This window comes from Natrix helvetica (genome assembly GCF_964273705.1).
Source record: "Natrix helvetica genome assembly, chromosome: 1".
In the NCBI taxonomy this organism is placed as follows: domain Eukaryota; kingdom Metazoa; phylum Chordata; class Lepidosauria; order Squamata; family Natricidae; genus Natrix; species Natrix helvetica.
This window is the reverse complement of record NC_138548.1, coordinates 353,512,405-353,537,645: the sequence shown is the minus strand read 5'-3', so window position 1 is coordinate 353,537,645 and position 25,241 is coordinate 353,512,405. Positions and strand designations below refer to the sequence as shown.

At 43.6% G+C, this 25,241-nt stretch overlaps 1 protein-coding gene across 14 annotated transcripts in view; it reads right to left on the bottom strand.

Moving 5' to 3' along the window:
- The window catches only part of LOC309385195 (uncharacterized protein), a 195,724-nt gene that overhangs the window by 12,240 nt on the left and 158,243 nt on the right, over nucleotides 1–25,241 (bottom strand). For 4 of the 14 annotated variants that reach the window (XM_081939366.1, XM_081939367.1, XM_081939368.1 and 1 more), the window contains exon 2: nucleotides 20,814–24,165. The exons of 1 other annotated variant lie outside the window; for it this stretch is intronic. In XM_081939366.1, the coding sequence (XP_081795492.1) occupies nucleotides 22,138–23,586 (1,449 nt within the window). In that variant the 5' untranslated portion in view covers nucleotides 23,587–24,165 and the 3' untranslated portion in view covers nucleotides 20,814–22,137. Of the gene's footprint in view, nucleotides 1–989; nucleotides 1,033–11,108; nucleotides 14,301–15,056; nucleotides 15,128–17,443; nucleotides 17,474–20,813; nucleotides 24,166–25,241 lie in introns of those variants that run through there. 9 more of the 14 variants (XM_081939382.1, XM_081939381.1, XM_081939383.1 and 6 more) reach the window with 8 other exon arrangements.

Genomic DNA, 25,241 nt, shown 5'->3' with positions numbered 1-25,241 from the left:
CCTTCAGTTCCACATAATCCACCTGAAAACCCTTTTTCTGTTATTCTTTTCTCTTTCCTCTGTCTCCTCCATCTGCTGAGGAAAGAGAAAAGTTTTAACACTTTGCCCATGTAGCACCTTTGTGTTGTGACCTGCACTGAATTCTTTCCTTTACAGGTGCAATTCAAGGTTATCACCTTTAACAGTATTTGTTTATTATAACAACAGCAGTTAGAATTATATACCATCCCAAAGTGCTTTATACCACTCAGTTTATAATGTCAGTATATTGTCCCCAACAATCTGGGTCCTCATGTTACCAGTCTCAGAAGGATGGAACGGTGAGTCCAACTGGAGCCCTGTCAAGATCGAATTCCAGGCTGTGGGCAGAGACAGGCGGCAATACTGCATTCTAACCACTGAGCCAACCGGGCACCTGTCATTATTTCCCCACCTTTACTATTTTTGCCTCCATCTGTCTTACCAGGTCAGATAGGGTGGGCACCCTCCTAGCCCCTCCCTTAAATATTGCCCTGTGAGCCAGGAAGTGAGGCTTTTCTGTTGCAGACTCTTCCCTATGAAACACTCTTCCCCCTGAAGTTTGGCAGGATAGGATAAGAAGAGATGCCCGCACATCAGAAGCTTGATTTCAAGCCGGGGGTTTGTTGATATCTAAGGTTATTTATAAAAACATTGAAGGGCTCACCGGCATTGCTTCCAAACACATCTAGACAGGAGATATTATTTTTCCATCTGCATCCTTGCAGGGCCTAAATCTCACTAGAGGGCAGAATTGCTCCGAGGAGCCTTTCCCATTTCCAGAGCAGTTAAGATTCCAGCCTTGAATATTCCCAGGCGGCTTCCAAAAAACATTTGGAGGTCGCTACTTTCAAGAAAGCTGATCTAAAGAGTCCTGGGATTTAGTAGTTGCCTCTTAGTCACCCTCAAAACCTCTCTACATCAGAGAGGGTATTCAGCAGGTTCTGGAGATTCCAGGCTGTGGGCAGAGTCAGCCGGCAATACTGTATTTTAACCACTGAGCCACGAGGGTACCTGTCACTACTGTCCCACCTTTATTATTCTTGCACCCACCTGTCCTACCAGGTCACATAGGGTGGGCACCCTCCTAGGCCCTTTCTTTAAATATTGCCATGTGAAAGGAACTAGGAAGTGATCCTTTTCCGTTGCAGCTCCTGCCCAGACACTCTTCCCCCTGACGTTTGTTAGGCCTTTATTCTCCTAGACCAGGGGGTCAGCAAACTGCGGCTCTGGAGCCGCATGTGGCTCTTTCCTCGCTCTGCTTCGGCTCACCGGTCGGTGCTACAATTTTGACAGGAGCTTCCGGTTTTGGGGGGGGGGGGCAGAGCAGCACAGTGCACCAGGAGAAGACTCGATGGCAGTGATGGTGAACCTATGGCAGGCGTGCCACAGGTGGCATGCAGAGCCATTTGTCAGGGCACGCAAGGCGTTGCCCTGTCAGCTGGCCAGCGCGCATATACGCCCTGGCCAGCTGAGTTCACCCTTTTTTAAAGCCATTTTTCGCCCTCCCCAGGCTCCAGAGGCTTTATAGGAGACTGGGGAGGGCAAAAAGAGCCTCCCCCCCCCCCGAGGCCCTCTGGAGGCTTCATGAGCTTCCCTGAAGCCTGTGGAGCGCAAAAACGGACTTCCTGTTTGCTCGGAGGGTCATTTTGACTGCTCCAGAGGCTTCAGGGAAGCCTCTTGAAGGTCCTTGAAGCCTTTGGAGCGCTTAAAACAACCCTCTGAGCAAACCGGAAGTGACTTCCGGTTTGCTCGGAGGGTCGTTTTGACTGCTTTGGAGGCTTCAGGGAAGCATTCTGAAGGTCCCTGAAGCCTCTGGAGGGCTTCCGGGGAGGCGGGGGAGGCTGTTTTCGCCCTCCCCATGCTCCTATAAAGCATCTGGAGCCTGGGAAGGGCGAAAAAAGCATGCAAAAATGGGGGGGGTCGCGCCTGTAGTGCACGCATGTGCACTGGGGAATCGCGCATTGCATTATGGGTGTGGTATGCCTGCACACGACCCCCCCTGTGCTCCCCCCACTTATGGCACGCGAGCCAAAAAAGGTTCACCATCGCTGCTCTATGGCAAGGGGAGGGTTTTCCAGTTGTCTCCACAATTGATAGGGCTTTCGGTTATGACAGGTAGAGGAAAAAGTACACCGCACTAGGAGGAGACTCTATAGTGGGGGAACTGAACTTCCAGTCAGCTCCAGAATTGAACAGGGGGCTTCCGGTTAGGACCTTTGTGGCTCGCGGTGTTTCCTTTTCTGTGGGAAACGGGTCCACATGGCTCTTTGAGTGTTTAAGTTTACTGACCCCTGTCCTAGTCTTCCATAAAGCAAGGAAACTCAAGCTCTTCCCCTAAGCACTGGGATAAAAAGAGAGGATTACATTTGAATTTGCACCAGATTTTTCTTCTTACGCATTTGCTTTTAATTTGGTTTTTGAGTCAATTATTGAGTGGGAGCCACCCAGAGTTTGTTATTACATGGGTGGCCACATAAATATTTTAAATAAGTCAGAGGAAAAAGAAATGAATCCAAAATATGGCCTCGGCGAGGCTGCCCATATGCAACATGGGTGACAACAGGCTCAAGCTCAACCCCTCCAAGACAGAGTGGCTGTGGCTCCCGGCTTCCCGGTTCAACCAGCACATTCCATCGCTGGCCATCGGGGATGAGCAATTAGCCCCAGTGGAACAGGCGCGCAATTTGGGCGTCCTCCTAGATGCCCGGCTGGCTATGGAAGATCATGTGGCAGCCGTGGCGAGGGGGGCGTTCCATCAGGTTCGCCTGGTGCGCCAATTGCGACCCCTTTTGGACTCGGAGGCCTTGCGCACAGTCACTCACGCGCTGGTGACGTCTCGCCTGGACTACTGTAATGCTCTCTACATGGGGCTCCCCTTGAGGTGCACCCGGAGACTGCAGTTGGTCCAGAATGCAGCCGCGCGGGTAATTATGGGGAGATCGAGGTTCTCCCATATAACACCTCTCCTGCGCGAGCTGCACTGGCTTCCTGTGGCCTACCGGGTGCGCTTCAAGGTGTTAGTCACCATCTTCAAAGCGCTCCATGGCACAGGGCCTAGTTATCTGCGGGATCGTGTCCTGCCCCATACATCCCTGCGACCCATTCGCTCACACAGAGAGGGACTCCTCCGGGTGCCGTCCTCCAGAGAGTGTCAGAGGGCGGTGCCCAGGAGTAGGGCCTTCTCTGTGGTGGGCCCTACCCTTTGGAATGACCTCCCCCCAGACATTAGGACAACAACAGACCTCCGCTCCTTCCGTATGAAACTGAAGACCCACCTGTTTCGACTAGCCGGCCTGGCATAAATCTACAGCTTCTCCACCTCTTGGGCATTTTTTAACTGTTAATTTTAGTTTTTAAATTTTTACTGTTATTGGGGTTTTAACTTTTTCTAAGCACTGTAATTTATTTATTTATTTTTTACCTCCTCTATATGATACTGTTTTCATTGTTGCTTTTGTACGTCGCCTCGAGTCCCTGTGGGGAGAGGGGGCGACTAACAAGTTCAAATAAATAAATAAATAAATAAATAAATAAACATTCTTGAGGCACTGAACTTTGATGCATTTCTTTAATTATCAAATTTATATGCTGCTAATCCTGCGGTTAACTTCTCCAATTTAACTCCTTGCAAGGAGAAAGACTACCAGTTTGGAGAAGGAATAGCATGGAGCATGAATGTAGTTAGTAAGGCCAGGCGGCCTGGTTGACTTCTAATTTGCACAAAAGCAAGAATCACCTTTTTGTGGACTCCCTGGCATCAAAATTCAGTCAGCCTTGCTAAATGTCCCCTATATTTGCAGGGCAAGTACATTTTAAATGTGGAGGCTTTGCATTTTGTCATTTGCTATATATGGAGTTTATTGGTCTCTGTATTAAGGTTTCATTGCTGTAAACCATGTGGAACCATATAAGTTGGCTTGCCGTATACATTTACTTACTAAGTAAAAATACATACATCAATATAGGTTTATGTCCCTCTTTATTATATATAGAAGTAACTCAAGGTGGCAAACATAGTTTCTACAGATCCAAGCTCACTTTCTCTCACCCAGCAAAGCAGTTCCCTTCAACTCCGTGAAAGAGAACTACCGACCTGCGCCAGAGAAAGGAAGCTCAGATCACAATAGAGGCCTGCAGGCTAAAACATACGAAGAACGGTTGTAAGAACATGTTAAATGTGTGGGCTTGCCATTTTGCTACTTGCAATATTTGGATTTTGTTTGTTTCTTATTAAGGTTTTATTGCTGTAAAAAAACTGGTGTCAAACGTGATCATGTCAAGGGCTGGATCGTGACATATTACATTTTTTCCCCCTTTGCGGAGCTGGGGCGGGCGTGGCCTGCGCATGACGTATTCTGGCCCACCGACCTCCAACTCGACAGGCCTGCTATGAACCACGTGGGATCACCTTGAGTTGGATTGCCATACACTTTTTCTTAATAAATAAAAATGCATTAAAAACATATTTATATCCCCTTTTATTATATGTAGAAACAACTCAAGGCAATAAGTAAATTTAATAAGAGTTGTCAGATCCTTTACCCCTGTACTCTGTGAAAGGGAACGATGGCACTGGGTCAGGGAAAGGAAGCTCAGATCTCTTCACTCATGTTAGATACTAAGACACGTTTGACTAAAAAGAAGAAGGAAAGAAATTAAATAATTAGCATCTCAGCTGGACTTCCAATGAGAGATGAGAAACGAAGTTCAAGAGTCCTCTACGCGCATCGGATTTTGCCTCATGTGGAATTTCTTGTGTTTGATAAGTGAGGAATTCCGTGTGAAACACTTTCCACAATCTGGGCATTTATATGGTTTCTCCCCTATGTGTAACCTTACATGATTTAGAAGGCTAGACCTACTACTGAAATCTTTCCCACAATCCGGACATTCAAACGGTCTCTCTCCTGTGTGAGTCCTCCAGTGTATCACCAAACTGGAATTCCTTGTGAAACTTTTCCCACACTCAAGGCACTCATACGGTTTTTCTCCTGTGTGAATTATCTGGTGTTTCATCAGATAGGAATTGTGACTGAAGCTTTCCCCACAATCTGAACACTGATATGGTTTTCCTCCTGTGTGAGTTCTCTGGTGTTTCATCAGGTAGGAATTCCGAATGAAACATTTCCCACAAAACAGACACTCATATGGTTTTTCTCCTGTGTGAGTCCTCTGGTGTATCATGAAGTCCATATTTTGAATGAAACTTTTCCCACATTCAAGACACTCATATGGTTTTTCTCCTGTGTGAGTCCTCTGGTGTTTCACCAGATAGGAATTCTGACTGAAACTTTCCCCACAATCTGAACACTGATACGGTTTTTCTCCTGTGTGAGTTCTCTGGTGTATCATCAGGTTGGAATTCTGACTGAAACTTTTCGAACAATATAGACAGTCATATGGTTTCTCTCCCGTGTGAGTTCTCTGGTGTATCACCAGCTTGGAATTCCGAGTGAAATTTTTCCCACAATCCGGACACTCATATAATTTCTCTGCTGCGTGAGTTTTCTGGTGTATCACCAAGTCACACTTTCGAATGAAAGTTTTCCTACATTCCAGACACTCATATGGGTTTTCTCCTGTATTAGTCCTCTGGTGATTCAATAGGTAGGAATTTCGAATAAAACTTTTCCCACAAAAAAGACACTCATATGGTTTTTCTCCTGTGTGAGTTCTCTGGTGTATCATCAGGTTGAAATTCCGAGAAAAACCTTTCCCACAATCACGACACTTATATGGTTTCTCTCCCATGTGAGTCCTCTGGTGTATCACCAGGTGAGAATTCTGCTTGAAAGTTTTCTCACAATCCAGACACTCATATCGGTTTTGTCCTGTGTGAGTCCTCTGGTGTTTCACCAGGTAAGAATTCTCTCTGAAACTTTTCCCACAGTCAGGACATTCAAAGGGTTTCTCTCCTGTGTGAGTCTTCTGGTGTTTCACCAGATAGGAATTCTGACTGAAACTTTTCCCACAATCTGGACACTCATATGGTTTTTCTTCTGTGTGAGTCCTCTGGTGTAGCACCAAGTTGTAATTCCGAGAGAAATTTTTCCCACAATCACGACACTTGTAAGGTTTCTCTCCTGTGTGAATCCTCTGGTGTATCACCAGGTGAGAATTCCTAGTGAAACTTTTCCCACAATCAGGACAGTCAAAGTTTTTCTCTCCATTGCTAGTCCTCTTGTCTCTCACCAGATTGGTGTGCATTGTAAATCTTTTGCCACATTGGCAGCGCTAGTAGAACTTGTCTCTAATATGGGTCATTCCATGAATCGAGAGGAAGCTTTTTTGAGTAAAGCTGTTGCCATACTCCAAACATTTGTATAGCTTTTCACAGGATGGATTCTCTTATGCATAAGCAGCTGTGACCTGCAATCTGTGTTTTTCTCATAATACGCAGTCTGTGAAGTTTTTCCAACACTGATATTCTTGGAATCTTAAGGAGGTCAAAAATATTTCTGACCTATTACTTGGAGGTACTTTGATTGAAACCACTTTCCTTCCTCAAAGACCTTAATTTATGTCTGCCAATTTTGGCTACCAAGGAATTTTTTTTCTTCTCACTGAAGTCTAGGTATTTCCAACTCTTTCTGTAAGATTTGGGAATTATCTCCCTTGACTTCTCATGTAATAGTAATAGACTTATATACCGCTTCAGGGTGTTTTTACAGCCCTAAGTGGTTTACAGAGTCAGCCTATTGCCCCCAACAATCTGGGTCCTCTTTTTACCCATCTCGGAAGGATGGAAGGCTGAGTCAACCTTGAGCCTGGTGAGATTCGATCGGCCAAACTGCCGGCTGCTGGCAGTACTGCATTCTAACCACTGCGCCACTATGTTTCCTTCAATACCACCTGTTGTAATGTTTCTTTGAGTTCCACACTCTCTGTTTTATCTAGCTCAAAACTTCGTTCTTGTTATTCACTCCCTTGTCTCCCTCCATCTGCTGAGGAAAGAGAAAAGTTGTGGAAGAAGTGGAAAATATTTTGATTGATGGTTTGTTTTGCATTTTAATGCTGATTCTCATTCTCTGTCGTCCAGAGTGCTCTTCTTGGCATCCTCTTTCTCTGTAAGATTCATATAAATGGGTTAGTGTCACTATTGTTTCAAAAATGGCTGCAGGACATGTAAAAACAGCAGCTCTCCCTCCCACATATTACCATGAAAATATCAATATTCTAGTTTAACCTTTAATTAATTATGATTCACCTTGCAGCTAGAAGACTAACAAAGATTCAAAGTCAAATACTGACTCAATCATAAAATCCTCTTTTTGTGTTGGAGAGATCACACACATATGCACACAAATGCACACCGAAATACACATGTAAGTGTGTTTTCTCATTTTTTAGATCTAATTTTAGAAAGCCAGGAACACTAAGAGATGAAATGGTTCCCAAATCTTAAGCAAGATTTAAAGCATCCAGTTTGTCCATGACACTGTTCACTCGCCAGGAAAGCAACATGTCAATAAAATCACAAGGAATGAAGTCTTATATGAAGGGTGGATATAGAATAGAATAGAATAGAATAACCAAGTTGGAAGGGACCTTTGAGGTCTTCTAGTCCAACCCCCTGCCAAGGCAGGAAATCCTATACCATTTCAGACAAATGGCTATCCAACATCTTCTTAAAGACTTCCAGTGTTGGGGCATTCACAACTTCTGGAGGCAAGCTGTTCCACTGATTAATTGTTCTAACTGTCAGGAAATTTCTCCTCAGTTCTAAGTTGCTTCTCTCCTTGATTAGTTGTATATGAAATATAAACAATAAACATTTTTTTTAAATCTCCCAAATCTCAAATTCAGAACTGGAAGCCTCCTTGTAGGTCATCTAGCCCACCCCCTGCTCAAGCAAGAGACCTTATACCATTTCAGGAAAGTGGCTGTCCTGTCTTTTCTTTTAAAAAAACTTCCTTTGATGTAGCACCTACAAGATCTGAAGGCAAAGCTGTTCCACTGGTTAATTGTCCTCACCGTTAGGAAGTTTTTCCTCAATTCCAGGTTGCTTCTCTCCTTCATTAGTTTCCACCCATTGTTTCTTGTCTGGCGTTCTTGGTGCTTTGGAAAATAATTTGACCACCTTGTTCTTTGTGGCAGCCCCTCAAATACTGGAATGCTATCATGTCCCCTCCAGTCCTTCTTTTCTCTAGACTGGTGATACACAAATCCTGCAACCCTTCTTCATATGGTCCCTGGGTCTTTAAATTTTAGTCTCTCCCATCTCCCAACAGAAAATCACAGGCAGCTCTTTCAAATCGTGGAGCAAAAGGATATGACAACATTTGGGGAGAGAAAGAATATGCAGCAGCCCTTTCCTCTTTCATTCTTGTTCCTTCGCCGTGGAGGAAAGCGAACAGCCCGACTTGCCCTCCACTCACCTCCCAGGAGCCGCTTCGACCCTTGGAAGAACACGACCGTCGCCCTCCAGTCCTCCCATGGAAGAGGACATTCCTCTATTCTTCTCCTCTCCTCGACATCCTTTCTAGCAATACTCGCTGGTTTTAACTCTTTCCACTTCAGCTCCCCCCCTCCATCTCCAGCCACCAGGGATACCTCTATTAGAGTCTATTATATTGACGGATTGCCAGACGCTCCTGTTGTGTTAGAGCGCCATCTAGTGACGTGAGGGCTGAAAATACGCACATTCTATGTCAGGAGTTTCTAAGATGATTTTTTTTTAAACGAAGTGTCGTTTCCCACGCCACTACACCCATAACTTTTCTTCAGGACGATCTAGCCCAGTGTTTCTCAACCCTGGCAACTTGAAGATGTCCGGACTTCAACTCCCAGAATTCCCCAGCCAGTTCTGGGAGTTGAAGTCCAGACATCTTCAAGTTGCCAAGGTTGAAAAACACTGATCTAGTCCTAGTCTGTCCTTTGGGGTCTTGCAGGGATGCCCATATCCTCACTGCAAGTGAGCCAGGAGCTTCTTTTGCAGGAACTAAACCAAGGGAAAGCATACGTGGGGGGAACGCAATGTGCCATCAGGCAACAAGAAAGCACACCTCCCTTGGGGATCAGTGAAGACTCTTCCAGCCACTTTTACCTCTTGGGGGTGCAGGATAACTCCCTAAAACTACCTTTGCAATTGAGGGAAACTTGAAGAGTGAAGCTTGACCCTGCTTACCTTCACAGGATTACCAGGTGCTGCATCATAAAAGTTGATAAAGGTCTTGTGTGCATGTGCAGCCTTAAACGATTGACAGCTTCATCCCATTAATAGAATACCGGTAGTCCTTGACTTACAACAGTTCTTTTACTGACTATTACAGCAGCAATGAAAAAAAGCAACTTTTAACCCGTTTTCACACTTGCAACTCTGGCAGCATCCCTGTGGTCATATGATCAAAATTCAGTCACTTGGAAATTAACTCATACAGTATTTATGATGGTTGCAGTGTCCTGGGGCCATGATCCTGTGACGAGCAAAATCAATGGGGAAGCCAGATTCACTTAACAACAGTTTGATTAATTTTGCAACTGCAGTGATTCACTTAACAGTGACAAGAAATGTTGCAAAATGGGCCAAACTCACTTAATACATGTTTGACTAACAATAGTAATGTTGGGCTCAATTGTTATTGTAAGCCGAGGACTACCTGGAATGAAATAAGGCACAAAACATTGAAGGGCCCACCCATATTGCTTCTAAACACATTTAGATAGGAGATATAATTTTTTCCATCTGCATTCTTGCAGGGCCTAAATCTCAGTAGAGGGCAGAATTCCTCTGAGCAGCCTTCATAATTTCCAGCATTGAGTTAAGATTCCAGCATTGAAAGTACCCAGGCAGCTTGGGTAAAAGATTTGGAGGGAGCTAGCTTGTAGAAAACTGATCTAAAGAGTCCTGTGCTTTATTAGTTGGCTTTCAGGCACTGTCAAAACCTCTCTAAATCCCCAAACGTTATTACTGATTTCTTGTGGCTCCCAAGGATTTCAGACATGGAAGCACCAGCAGGCTCCAAGGCAGGGGTAGGCTCCTGCCAGTTCTAACCTCTTCTATAGAAGAGGTTCTACAAATCTACAGTGCCGTTTAGAACCGGTCCAGCTCCCTCCCCCCCGCCCGTCCACACCTGGGCCCTTCTCAGTCTAGCTTCAGGCCAGGGCACATCACCAAAATGGCATTGGTTGCAATTCTCAATAGACTTTTGGAAGGCTTGGCATAGACAGGGTACAACCGTTATATCCCTCCTAGACCTCTCATCAGGTTTCAATATGACCATGATATCCTTCAGGACAAGCTTTTGGGACTGGAAATAAGAGGCACTTTATTGTGATGGTTCTACTTCTACCGTGTTTCCCCGAAAATAAGACAGGGTCTTATTTTCTTTTGGCCCCTGAAATAAGCGCTTGGCCTTATTTTCGGAGAGGACTTATTATTTTTGAGGTGCAGGAGGCGGCAAGCGTGGTCACTTGATGACTGCTGCTGTGTTGCAATATTTTCAGGGAGGGCTTATTTTCAAGGGAGGGCTTATTTTAATGCATGCGCTCAAAAGCCCATTTGGGCTTATTATCTGGGGAGGTCTTATTTTTGGGGAAACAGGGTACCTCCATGGCCAGCTCAAATCAGTACGGATAGCAGAAGAACAGCTCTATCCTAAGCCTCCTGTAATGTGGGCTGAAGCATTCACTACTCCTTTTCAACATCCTCATGAAACCACTAGCAGGGGCCATCCATCCTACAATGGATGGAAATGAATAAAGGACAGAAGCAACCTGGAATTAAGGAGATACTTCCTAAAATTGAGAATAATTAACCAGTGGAACAGCTTGCCTTCAGAAGCTGTGTGTACTCCCATCACTGGAAGTTTTTAAGAAGAGATTGGACAGCCACTTTTCTGAAATAGGGTCTCCTACCTGAGCAGAGGGTTGGACTAGAACACCTCCAAGGTGCCTTCCTGATCTATTCTGATTGATTACATATATGGGGTTTATTGGTTTCTGTATATGGCTCTGCATTTTGCCATTTGCATATTCTGTATTAGGGTTTTATTGCTGTAACTGCCTGGAGTCACCTTGAGGTGGGCTACCATATATATGTTCTTAATAAATAAAAATAAATGCATGCATAGATATTATATCCTGCCTTTATTCAAAGTAAAAATAACACCATGCTTGTTAGCTAAACATGGAAATAAAAAAAGTAAAATCCCAACAGAGACCAGTGACAGATCCATCCCTTATTGTTGCCAAGGAAACAACATGTCTATAAAATCCCAAGGAATCAATCATAAGCTGAAGGAGACTTTTTACAACTAGTAGAAAATGGTGGGTACCAGTTTTTAAGCCAGCACAGGTGGAATAAAATCTGGGGTGGGAAGGAATATATAGCAGCCTAGTTCCTTCTCTGCTTTTACACCTTGGAGGAAATCAGGCAGCTCTACTTGCTCCTGATTTCTTCACTGACCTGACCTCAATCCACTTTCTAGCTGCTGTTTCGGCCGTGGGCAGAGTATGACTGCCATCCCCCATGCCATCTGATAGGAGATAGGAAGTGAGTCTTTTCCATTGCAGATTCTGCCCAATGAAAAACTTTTCCCCTAAAGTTTGGAGGCCTTTCTCCTCCAAGTCTTCTATAAAGCAAGGAAGATCTAGCTGTTTCCCTAAGTACTGGGATAAGAAGGGATGCCTGCTCATCAAAAACTTGATTTGGAACCAGATGTTTGCTTATATTTATTAACTTAATAACGGCATATTTACATATGCCGCTAATCCTGCAGTGATTGGACTAGATGACATACAAAGTAACTTCCAACTGTTATTCTATTTTATTCCTCCCTCACGTTTGATACTAAGACGTTTCCTAAAGAGAATCATGCACGTAATTGTTTAATTGTTCAGCTGGGTTTCCAATGACAACCAGAATTCAAGATTCCTCTACACACATCAAATGTTGCATCATATGGAATTTTGTGTGAAACACTGTTTGCAATCTACCTATTTGAATGGTTACTCCCCTATATGTGACCTTACATGATTTATAAGGTTAGACCTACTACTGAAATCTTTCCCACAATCCGGACATTCGTATGGTTTCTCTCCTGTATGAGTCCTCTGGTGTATCACCAAATGGGAATTCCAAGCAAAACTTTTCCCACATTCAAGACACTCATATGGTTTCTCTCCAGTGTGAGTCCTCTGGTGTTTCACTAAGTAGGAATTATGACAGAATTTTTTCCCACAATCTGGACACTGATATGGTTTTTCTCCAGTGTGAGTTTTTCGGTGTATCACCAGGTAGGAATTCTGAGTGAAACTTTTCTCACAATCTGGACAGTGATATGGTTTTTCTCCTGTGTGAGTTTTCTGGTGTATCACCAGGTTGGAATTCTGACTGAAACTTTTCCCACAATCTGGACAGCTATATGGTTTCTCTCCTGTGTGAGTCCTGTGATGTCTCAACAGCTTGGAATTTTGAGTGAAACTTTTCTCACAATCTGGACACTCATAGAGTCTCACTTCTCTGTGAGTCTTCTGGTGCATCACTAGTTGAGCCTTGCAACTGAAACTTTCTCCACATTCTGGACACCCATAGGTTTTATTTTCCGTATGAATCCTGTGGTGTTTCACCAGGTAGGAATTCTGCCTGAAACTTTTCCCACAATCATGACATTTATATGGTTTCTCTTCTGTGTGAGTCCTCTGGTGTTTTATCAGGTAGGAATTCAGACTGAAACTTTTTCCACAATGACATTTATATAATTTCTCTGCTGTGTGAGTTCTCTGATGTTTCACCATGTCAGAATTGCAACTGAAACCTTTCCCACAATCTGAACACTCATACGGTTTCTCTTGCGTGTGAGTCCTCTGGTGTATCACCAGGTCAGAATTCTGAGTGAAACTTTTCCCACAATTTGGACACTTATATGGTTTCTCTCCTGTGTGAGTCCTCTGGTGTCGCACAAGGTGGAAATTTTGAATGAATCTTTTCCCACATTGTAGACACTCATATGGTTTTTCACCTGTGTGAATCCTTTGGTGTATCACAAGGTCAGAATTCCCCTTGAAACCTTTTCCACAATCTGAACACTCATATGGTTTCTCTCCCGTGTGAGTCCTCTGGTGTTTCACCAGGTCGGCTTTCCGAGAGAAATCTTTCCCACAATCAGGACACTCATATGGTTTCTCTCCTGTGTGAATTCTGTGATGTTCTACCAGGAGAGAATTCCAACTGAAACTTTTCCCACAATCTTGGCATTCATACGGTTTCTCTCCTGTGTGAGCCCACTTATGTATCAGCAGGGTGGAATTCTGACTAAACGTTTTCCCACAATCAGGACATTCAAAGATTTTCTCCCCAGTGTGAGTCCTCTCGTGTCTCACCAGATTGGTTTGCATGCTAATTTTTTTGCCACACTGGGAGCATTGGTAGAGCTGCTCCTCTGGCATCGGCCTTTCCATGAGTCACAGGAGTCCGGTTCTGAGTAAAGCTTTTACCACACTCCAATCATTTGTTAGAGTTTTCACGGGATGGATCCTCCTGTGCATCAATTAACTGTGATCTGCAATCTGTGTTTGTTTGTCTCACAATAGGCAGTCTGAAGAGTTTTAGCAAAACTGGTATTCTTGGATTCATGAGGGGGTGAAAAATATTTCGGATCCCTTATCTGGTGGTGCTTTGATTCAAGACACTCTTTCCATCCTTAAAGGCTTTCATTAACTTTGGCTGTCCTAGGAATCTTTTCTATTTCCCACTTTTTCTAAATTTGGTAATTACAATACAATAGCAGAGTTGGAAGGAAACTTGGAGGTCTTCTAGTCCAACACCCTGCCTAGGCAGGAAACCCTACACCGTTTCAGACAAATGGCTATCCAACATCTTCTTAAAGACTTCCAGTGTTGGGGCATTCACAACTTCTGGAGGCAAGCTGTTCCACTGATTAATTGTTCTAACTGTCAGGAAATTTCTCCTCAGTTCTAAGTTGCTTCTCTCCTTGATTAGTTTCCACCCATTGCTTCTTCTTCTATCCTCAGGTGCCCTGGAAAATAATTGTATCTTTTAACCTCTTCATGCAATATTTCCTTCAGTTCCACATAATCTATTTCTTCCACCTGAAAACCCTGTTTCTGTTATTCTCTCTTTTGTCTCCTCCATCTGCTGAGGAAAGAGTTTTAACACTTTCTGGAAGAAGCGGAAAAGATTTTGATTGATGGTTTGTTTCGCATTTTAATGCTGCTTCTCATCCTCTGTTGTCCAGATCGTTGGACTTGGCATCCTCCTTATCTATAAGATTGATATAAATGGATTAGTTTCATTGTTTTAAAAATGACTGCAGAACCTGTGAAAACAGCAAAAAGAAAGGAAGAAAACCCATGTATTACTATGAAAAGCAAAGAGATTAAAATGCTCGTTTAACCTCAAACATTCATTGTGATTCATTAGGCACATAGAAGAGCAGCAAAATCCACATTCAAATATCCACTCATTTTTCAAATCATGAAATTCTCTTGTTGGCTTAGGTAAATCACAAATTATTTTCATTGCAAACTGAAAATTAAAAATTGCCCGAAAATTAAAATTAAAAAATTAAAATTGCCCGAAAACATTGAGGTTTATGTATGCACATATATGCACACACACATATAAATGTAACCTATGTAGAAAAGTATTTCACTCTTTAAAATGTTTTGGAAGTGAATTTACTCAATTTGTTTGATCTAATTTAAGAAAGGTGGGGAGACTAACAGATGAGATGGTGCCCAAGCCCTATGCAAGCCTTAAAATATCCATTTTGCCCTTGAAACTCCTCAGGAAAGCAGCATGTCAATAATATCACAAGGAATTAAGTGTTACGCGAAGACCGAGGGAGATAGAAATATGAAATAAAGACTTTTTAAATCTCCCATTGGTAAAATCACAGGCAGCAATTTTAAATCATGCAGCAAAAGGCTAAAAACATTTGGGGAGAGAAAGAATATGCAGCAGGAGCAGCCAATATCTTTCAGCCTTGTTCCTTCGCTGCGTCATACACCGTGGAGGAAACCAAACAGCCCGACTTTCTCCCGGCTTCTCCTCCGACCTTCCCTCCACTCACCTCCCGGGAGCCGCTCCGACCCTCCAAACGGCATAAGAGGCTCCGCCAACACCAAAATACTCCCGTGGGTGAGCCGGAAGAGGAAGTTCCTCTCTCGTCCTGATCCTCTCTAGCAGTCTAATCCTCTATCGTTTCCACCTGTTCCATCTCTGCCTCCACCCATCCAGCAGACGAACAATGCCTCTACTGTACTGTATTCGCTCCTTTCTAGGCAGGAATGTCGCTGTAAGATTGAGGCTTAACTCCACTTAGGTTCGCAGGTTTAGCCAAGTGCTACAGGCTAAAAGTTCACGAAGTTCTTGTTTCTGTGTGGCTCTAAATGGTTGTCAACCGTGTGTTAATCTGTTGAATCTGTTAAATCCACTGCCATTGCCTCTGAAGCCCATCTAGGTCAGGGGTGTCCAAACTTGGCAACTTTAAGACTTGTGGACTTCAACTCCCAGAATTCCCCAGCCAGCTGCCTGGGGAATTCTGGGAGTTGAAGTCCACAAGTCTTAAAGTTGCCAAGTTTGGACACCCCTGATCTAGGTAGATGTGATTTTTTTCCTGTCTGTATTGTTGGGAGAGTCTAAATCCTGCTAGAAGGCAGAATTGCGCAGAGCAGCCTTCACAATTCCTAGCGTTGTTACCTTTCAGCCTTATTTATTCCCAAGCACCTTGGGCAAAAACACTGGGAGGAAGCCAGTTTGTAGAAAGCTGGTCTAAAGACTCCTGCCCTGCAATGCTGTGATAAAATCAAAATGTGCTTCTAGAGAGTATTAGCTTTTAACGGTGTCCGTCTTTATGAAACCATGTTGTTGTAAGTTTATTGTTGTCCTTTCTTCCCCGTGAAAGATTTCAGTTTCAATTGAATTGTACAGCTCATACATTACATGAAAGGTGTAAACATTTCCTGGGTGATTTATATTGGTCTCATTTGTTTTACCTCTCAAAAACCTGGCGTTTTACAAGGAGTGCGTAGATGTTCTGTATCCAATGGATATGTGGAAATGCTGGGGATAAGATTATACAGATGTAGATATATGCATCTAGAGTAGGGGAGTCAAACTCAAGGATTGCAAGCAGCATCCAACCCATAGGGCCAGCTGGAAATAGCTGGCCCGCGGTCCCTCTGCTAGTAAAAACAGCCTCCTGCAACACCCTGCCGTCCAAAGGGGGCACCTGGGGGGGCACATTCCCCCCTTTGCCCAGTTTTTGGTCTGGATGGCCCCCTGCAGCCCCCTGCCAGCCAAAATGGGGCGTAGCGGGGCTGTGCGAGGCTCCCCACAACCGATTTTTAGCCTGGACAGCCTCCTACAGCACTCTGCCGCAAATAAAGGCTGAAAATACTGTCCCCAACCCCCCATGGTGACATCCCCATTCAAGTAGTCCTCACTTACTGACTGCATTTGGGATTGGCATCTGTGTTACTAAGAAGCCCGATCATTCAGCATGTCACATGACAGTGCCAACCTACATCTGCGCCTGTGCAGTTGTTAAACAAAGCACTGAGTTGTTAAAGGCACTTCCTGTGACCATGACTGGCAACTTCTTGATGCCATCCCCTCGTCAGAATGAAGCTGAGAAGGTCACAAATGGGATCATAAATGTGCACCGGTGACAGCACCCAAATTGGTGCTCCTCCTTTTCCTACATCTTCAGAACCACAGGAAGGGCTGAAATGCAGTCACTGAAGAAATGCCAAAATGGCCATCAATCTGTGGGTTAGATGTATGTCTGCTTTTAGAGTGCCATAGTAACTTTGAAGGCTCAGGGAACAAACAATGAGGACTGCCTATACAACTGAACCTCACAAAAGATCCTCTGCTACCAATCTGTGTGGCTAATCCCCCGTTATCATTTCTATAGAATAAAACAGAATGGATAACATCCTCAATAGCTTTTTGTTTATATAAAGTGCTGGCTTAACTACAGATGAACCTGGCAAATACACTGATGGGGTTCTAATAGGAAAACAAAAAGGGGCTTTTTTTTTTTAAAGCTAAACCTGGAAATAAAAGAAAGCAAAATCCCAGAAGAGACGAGTGGCAGATCAGTCCCATATTATTGCCAAGAAATGCCAACATGTCCATAAAATCCCAAGGAATCCATATGAATTTGAACAAGACTTTTTAAATCTTCCAACCAACAGAACATCGTGGGCATCTGTTTTAAGGACTGCAGCACCAGTACAATAAAATCCGGGGTGGGAAGAAATATGTAGCAGCCAACAACGTTTGGCCTAGTTGATTCTCTGCTTTTACATTTGTGGAGTGAACCAAACAGCTCTACTTGCTCCTGGCTTCTCCACCGACCTATCCTAAACTCACCATCCACCTAATGATAACTTCTCAAAACTACCTTTGCAATTGAGGGAAGCTTGAAGAGTGATGCTTCACCCTACTTACCTTCAGAAGATTGACCAAGTCTTGTTTGTACGTGCAGCTTTAAACGATTGCCAGATTCATCCTATTAGTAGAAGAAAATGGACAAAACCATGAAGTATTTTCCCAGGCAGCTGTCGAAAAACATTTGGAGGGCGCAAGTTTGTTGAACGCTGATCTTAAGGAGTCCTGGGCTTTAATAGTTGGCTCTCAATTCCTCTCCCAGGCCCAGAAAGGAGCAGGCCTGGAGACCACCCACTTGCCCGTACCTCTCACCTGCTAGGTTGCTTCCCTAGGATTCCTACCTCTTCCCACATCCAAATCACACGAGGTCCTCACTTAATGACCAGTGAGCTCCTAGAATTGCAACGGCAACTGGAACTGCCAGGATTGCCCTCACTAAACAATGTAGTCATGTGATATCACTTTTTATTACATAGCAGTGGAAATTCTGGCACCAATTGCTGTCACAATCTGAGAACACCACTCCCCCCCCCCTTTTTTTTTTTTAGAAGTGTGGAAGAGGGCTGGAAGAATAATTACCATCCTTCTGGACAGTTGGCATCCTGGCAAGCTTTATACCTCCAACAGCAGTTTCCTATGCATAAGAAAATCATGAGAGATTTTCCTGGCAGAGCAGTTCAACGCATTACTGCAGATATAAGATTTGTTTTATAAGTTCAGCTGAAGTGGGCAATGAAAGGTTGGCAGCCTGAGACTTCAACTCACCCTCTGCTTGCAGCTCTGACTTTCCCACGCGGAGAAAGGGCTGTGAATGAGAAAGACACCTGGGCCCTTCTCAGCCTCGGTTCAGACCAGGACACATCACCAAAAATTGCATTGGTTTCAGTTCTCATGGACTTTTGGAGTGTTTGACAGATAGGGTACAGCCATTATGTCCTTCCTAGATCTCTGATCAGGTTGTAATATCATCAATCAGGATATCCTTCTGGATCGGCTATGAGGACTGGAAATGGGAGACACTTTGTTACGGAGGTTCTACTTCTACTTTCAGTCAGGGTGGGTAAAAGAGGGGCTGAGTCTTGGCCCCTGAAAATTGGGGTGCCCTGGGGCTCAAACGTTTCACCTGCGCTTTTCAACTTCCACATGAAACCACTAGGGGAGACCACCCATCCTATGAGGCCTAGTTATGAAGGGATAGTCCGGGACATATAGCATTTCATGTAGCAACTATTTAAAGATAATAACGGCACTAAAAAACAATAGTGACTTTCGATGGTTTTTCTCATAACCATTGTACATTGTCATACAATCATAATTCAGACACTTAGCTATTGACTCACATTTGTGACAGTTGCAGTGTCTTGGGGGTCATGGGATCACTTTTGGTAATTGACCTGGTTCACAAGCTGGGGCTCCTCCTGGACTCATGGCTCCTGCTTGAGATTGTGACCAGGGGAGGAGCTTTGCAGATTCATCTGGTGCACCGATTGTGTTTGGTGTTGGCTCTGTTTGGATCACTGCAGTGGAGCACCCAGAAATTTCAAGATCCAGAATGCAGCAGCGCACACAGTAATTAATGGAGGCCCCTAGGTTGCCCACGTAACCTATTTTGTGGTGCGAGCTGCACCGGATTCATTCCTTTGCAGGTGCAATTCAAGGTCATCCCCTTTGAAGTTATTTCTTTGTTACAGTGTTTGGGGAGAGAAACAGTCACCGAAATGTTTCAGCCTTGTTCCTTGCTCCGATTCCAGGACATGGAGGAACCGAAAGGGCCCGACTCTCTCCCGGCTTTTCCTCCCACCTGCCCTCCACTCACCTCCCAGGAGCTGCTTCGATCCTCCAAACAGCACAAGACACCAATACCCTCCCATGGCTGAGCTGGAAGAGGAAGTACTTTTCTACCTCTCTTCTTCGCAATGTCCTTTCTAGCAATGTTTGATGGTTTTAACCCCATTTCATCCCCGTTGTTCTCCTCCTGTTTGTATGTCCCAACAAAGCCATCAGCGATGCTTGATTATATTGATAGTATTCTAGGCCCTGGCGTTGTTAGAGCCCCCCCTAGTGACATGAGGATGAAAATACGCTCATTCTGTCTCCGGCGTTTGTAAGAGTTTTATAATGAAGTGTCGTTTTTTACTCATTCCGACCACATCCTTAACTTTTCTCCAGGACCATCCTAATCTTAACCCTAGTCTGTCCTTTCGGGTCATGTAGAGACGGCCTGATTGTCATCTCAACTGAGCCCGAAGCTTCATTTACAAGACCTAAACACTACATGCCATCAGGCAACAAGAAAGCACCCCAACCTTGGGGATCAGTGAAGACTCTTCCAGCCAGTTCTTTGTCTTGGGGTGCAGGATAACTCCCTGAAACTATCTTTGGAAATGAGGGAAACTTGAAGAGTGAAGCTTCACCCTATTTACCTTCACAAGATTAGCCAGGTGCTGCATCATAAAAGCTGATAAAGGTCTTGTTTGTATGTGCAGCCTTAAACGGTTGCCAGCTTCATCCCATTAATAAAATGAAATACAGGACAAAACATTGAAGTGCCCACCCACGTTGCTTCCAAACACATCTAGATAGGAGATATTATTTCTCCATCTGCATTCTTGCAGGGGCTAAATCTCACTAGAGGACAGAATTCCTCTGAGGAGCCAATTTCCAGGGGAGTTAAGATTCCACCATTGAATATGCCCACGCAGCTTGGTCAAAGTCTTTGGAGGGCGATAGTTTGAAGAAAGCTGATGTAGAGTCCTCTGCTTTAGCACTTGGCTCTCAATTCCTCTCCCAGGCCCAGAAAGGAGCAGGCCTGGAAACCACCCACTTCCCCGTAGCTCTTACCTGCTGCCCCGGAACACCTACCTCTTCCCATAGAACAATCACAAGAGGTCCTCACTTAATGACCCACGGGGTCCTGGATTTGCAATGGCAACTGGAACTGCCAGGCTTCTCCTCTGTAAGGAACGTGGTTTAATATCTACATGAAACCGCTAGGGGAGGTTATCCAACACTTCATTTGGTGACCATTTGAAGTGTTAACGGCATTGAAAAAAGTGACATGATCATTTTTCACACTCAGAGACCATTGCAGCATGCCCATGGTCATGTGTTCAAAACTGAAACACTTTACAAGGAGGCCTTGCACAGTGGGTCACTCATTCCTTGGTCACCTCCTGTTTGGATTACAACCCTGGGTCCCCCGGAAACTTCCAACTGGTCAAGAACACAACAGCCAACACAGTAACGGGAGTCCCTAGATTGCCTGTGTCACACTTTGGTTGTGCGAGCTGCACTGGATTCATTTCTCGACAAGTTGCAACTGAAAATGCTGGTCGTGAACTTTAAAGTTATTTATTATAGCAATAGCGCTTAGAATTATATATCACCCCATAGTGCCTTATAGCACTTTCGGTTTATTGTCCCCAACAATTCAGCTCATTTTATCAATCTCAGGACGGAAAGCTGAGTAAACCTCAAGGCCCGTCAGGATCGAATTCCAGGCTGTGGGCAGAGTCAGCTGGCATTGTAACCACTAAGTCACCAGGGCACCTGTCATTATTGTCCCACTTTTATTATTTTTGCATCTACCTGCTCTACCAGGTCAGATTAGTGGGCACGCTCTTAGCCCCTTCCTTTAAATATTCCTACTGGATAGTGAGTTGTTTCCGTTGCAGACCCCGCATCAGAAGCTTGATTTGGAAACTGGTGTACTTACTTATTAAATTTATATGCCACTAATCCTGAGGGGAACTTCTCCAACTTAATCAGTTCTGAGCAAGAAAGGCACCAGGCACGAACATAATTAGTAAGTAAGTAAACTTATAAATTGAACAAGAGTCACTTTTCTGGGATTCTCAGATCATCAAATTGCCATCAACCTTGCTAGAATTGGGGGCAGGGCAAGTACATTTTAGATATGCAGGCTTTGCATTTTGCCATTTGCTATATATGGGGCTTACTGGTTTCTCTATTAAGGTTTTATTGCTGCAAACCATTTGGAGTCATATGAGTTGGGCTGCTATATACATTTTCTTACCAAGTAAAAATACATACGTACATAGTTTACATCCCCCTTTATTATATATAGAAATAACCTAAGGCAGCATGCATAATTTCTAGAGATCTATGCTTGCTTTCTCTCGCCCAGCAAAGGAGTTCCCCTCACTCCATGAAAGGGAACAACCGCATTGGGCTATAGAAAGGAAGCTCAGATCAGAGGGCTGCAGGCTAAAATATATGAAGAACAATTACAGGAACTGGTAATGGCAAGTCTAGTGACGAAAAAAACCAGCGGTGACATGATAGAAGTCTTCCAATATGTGAGGGGCTGTCAGAGACAGGAAGGGAACAACCCATTTTCCAATGGAACAGTTTGCCTTCAGTAGTTGTGCTTGCTACATCACTGGATGCTTTCAAGAAGAGACTCAACTGCCATGTGTCTGAAATGGTATAGGGTCTCCTCCTTGAACAATGGATTGGACTAGATGACATACAAAGTCCCTTCCGACTTTATTATTCTATTCTATTCCATTCTACTCTATTCCACACTCATTTTTGATACTAAGGCAAATTTCACACAAAAAAGCCATACAAGTATTGAAATATTGTTCAATGCGGCTTCCAATGAGACACAAGAAATGAAATTCAACATTCCTCTACACACAGCAAATTTTGCCTCACATGGAATTTCTTCTGTGATAAGGGAGGAAATTTGTGTGGGAGGAACACTGTCCATAATCTGGGCATTTGAATGGTTACTCCCCTATGTGTAACCTTACATGATTTATAAGGGTAGACATATAACGGAAATCTTTCCCACAATCTGGACATTCATACGGTTTCTCTCCTGTGTGACTCCTCCAGTGTATCACCAAATGGGAATTCCGACTGAAGCTCTTCCCACATTCAAGACACTTATACGGTTTTTCTCCGCTGTGAATCCTCTGGTGTTTCATCAAGTAGGAATTCTGATTGAAACTTTTCCCACAATCTGGACACTGATATGGTTTTTCTCCTGTGTGAGTCCCCTGGTGTACCACTAGGTTAGATTTCTGACTGAAAGTTTTCCCACAATGCAGACACTCATATGGTTTCTCTCCCGTGTGAGTTCTCTGATGTCTCAACAGCTTGGAATTCCGAGGGAAGGTTTTCCCACAATCAGGACACTCAAACAGTCTCTCTCTTCTATGGGTCTTCTGGTGTTTCACTAGTTCAGACTTAATAGTGAAACTTTCCTGACATTCTGGACATTCGTACAGTTTCTCTCCTGTGTGAGTCTTCTGGTGTATCACCAGGTGGAAATTCCAACTGAATTTTTTCCCACAATCCAGGCACTTATATGGTTTTTCTCCTGTGTGAATATTTTGGTGTTGCACCAGGTAGGAATTCTGATTGAAACTTTTCCCACATTCTGGACACTCATACTGTTTCTCTGCTGTATGAGTTTTCATGTGTTTCACCAGGTAGGAATTCCGATTGAAACTTTTCCCACAATCAGGACAGATATATGGTTTCTCTCCTGTGTGAGTCATTTGGTGTTTCACCAGGTAGGAATTGTGACTGAAACTTTTCTCACAATCAGGGCAGTTATATGGTTTCTCTTCTGTGTGTGTCCTCTGATGATTCACCAGGTTAAATTTCTGAGAGAAATCTTTCCCACAATCAGGACACTCATATGGTTTCTCTCCTGTGTGAGTCCTCTGATGTTTCACCAGGTTAAATTTCTGAGAAAATTTTTTCCCACAATCTGGACACTCATATGGTCTCTCTCCTGTGTGTGTCCTCTGATGCTTCACCAGGTTAAATTTCCGAGAGAAATCTTTCCCACAATCGGGACACTCATATGGTCTCTCTGTGGTGTGAGTCCTCTGATGTTCCACCAGGAGAGAATTCCAATTAAAACCTTTCCCACAATCTTGGCACTCATGTAGATTTTCTCGTTTGTGAGTCATCTGGTGTATCTTCAGGTGACAAATCCAAATGAAACGTTTTCCACAGTCAGTACACATATATGGCTTCTCTTGCATGTGAGTCCTCTGGTGTAACCCCAGATCAGAATTCTGTGTGAATCTTTCCCCACAAACAGGACATTCAATGTTTGTCTCCCCAGTCTGAGCCCTTGGGTATCTCACTACATTGGTGTTCATACTTAATCTTTTGTCGTACTGGCAACACTGGTAGATTTTTTCTCCGGTATGGGTCATTCAATGAATCATGAGGAAGCTTTTCTGAGGAAAGGCTTTTGCCACACTCTAAACACTTGTATCATTTTTCACTGGGTGGATCCTCTCATGCATAATCAGCTGTGATCAGCTGTGTTTTTCCCACAATAGGCAGTCTGTGGGGTTTCCCCCCCTCCCCAACTGATCTTTTTGAATTCTTGAGGAGGCAAAAAAATTTGTGATCTCTTATTTGGAAGTTGCTTGATTCAAGCCATTATTTTCTTTCTCAAAGGCTTTAATTAATGCCTGCCCATTTTGGCTATCCAAGGGACCTTTTTCTTCCCACTGACTTCCAGATATTTACTTCTTTTTCTTTATATGGAAATTATCTCCTTTGAGTTTTCATGTAATGTTTTCTTGAGTTCCAGATACTATATTTTTTTCAGGTGAAAAAAATATTGGTTTTATTCTCTCACTTGTCTCTCATCTGCTGAGGAAGGAGGAGTGTTTTTACCATTTGCAGAGGAGGTGGAAAATATTTTGATTGATGGTTTATTTTACATTTTAAAACTGCTTCCCATTCTTTGTTGTCCAAAGTGCTCTTCTTGGCATCCCCTTTATCTGTAAGATATATATTAACGTGTTAAGTTTCATTATTGTTTAAACATTAGTCCAGTACATGAGAAAGCAGCCCTCCTCCAAAAAACCCATACATTTCCATGAAAAAACAATCACCAAAATTGGAGTTTCATGTGATAATTTTTTTGGGGGGAATTGGATAGATCAGACAAATATGCATGCATATTTACGCAAAAATAAACACTTACGAATTTATGTTTATAGACAATGTATATTTATTTCAGTCTGCAAAATGTTCCAGAAGTGCATTTGCTCCAAATTTTCTGATCTAATTTTAGCAAGTTGGGGAGACTAATAGACGAAATGGTGCCCAAAACCTATGCAAGATTTAAAACATCTGTTTTGCCCATGAAACGCCTCGCTTGCCATTAAAACAACATGTCAATAATATCACAAGGAATCAAGTGTTACGTGAAGGATGAGGGAAGTGGGAGATTAAGAAACATGAAAACTAAAGAAAGTGTCCTAAATCTCCCAGCGGATAATCGCAGGCAGCAGTTTTAAGTCGTGGAGCCCCAGAGGAATTAATTTTGGGGAAGTAGGGGAAGAATATACTGCAGCATTCAACATGTTTCAGCCTCGTTGCTTCCTTTTGCTTCCCCGACATGAAACCCACTAGGGCATACAAAACCTTTGCCAGACCTATACTTCAATGCTGCTCACCCTGCTTGGAGCCCACACTGCATTTCAGTCATTAAAACATTAGAGAGGGTCCAGAGGTATTTTACAAGAAGAGTACTCCACTCCTCTGCTCGTAATAAAATTCCGTATACCACCAGGCTTGAAGTTTTAGGCCTGGATAACCTTGAACTACGCCGTCTATGTTCTGACCTGACTTTAGTGCACAAGATAATCTGCCATAATGTCCTACCTGCTAATGACTACTTCTACTTCAACTGCAATAACACATAAGGGCTATCAATAGATACAAGCGAAAGGTAATCCGTTCTCATCTTGATTGCAGGAAAAACGACCTCAGCAATAGAGGAGTAAATGTGTGGAACACCCTACCTGGTCCTATTGTTAGTTCCTCTAACCCCTGAAACCTTTGACCTTAA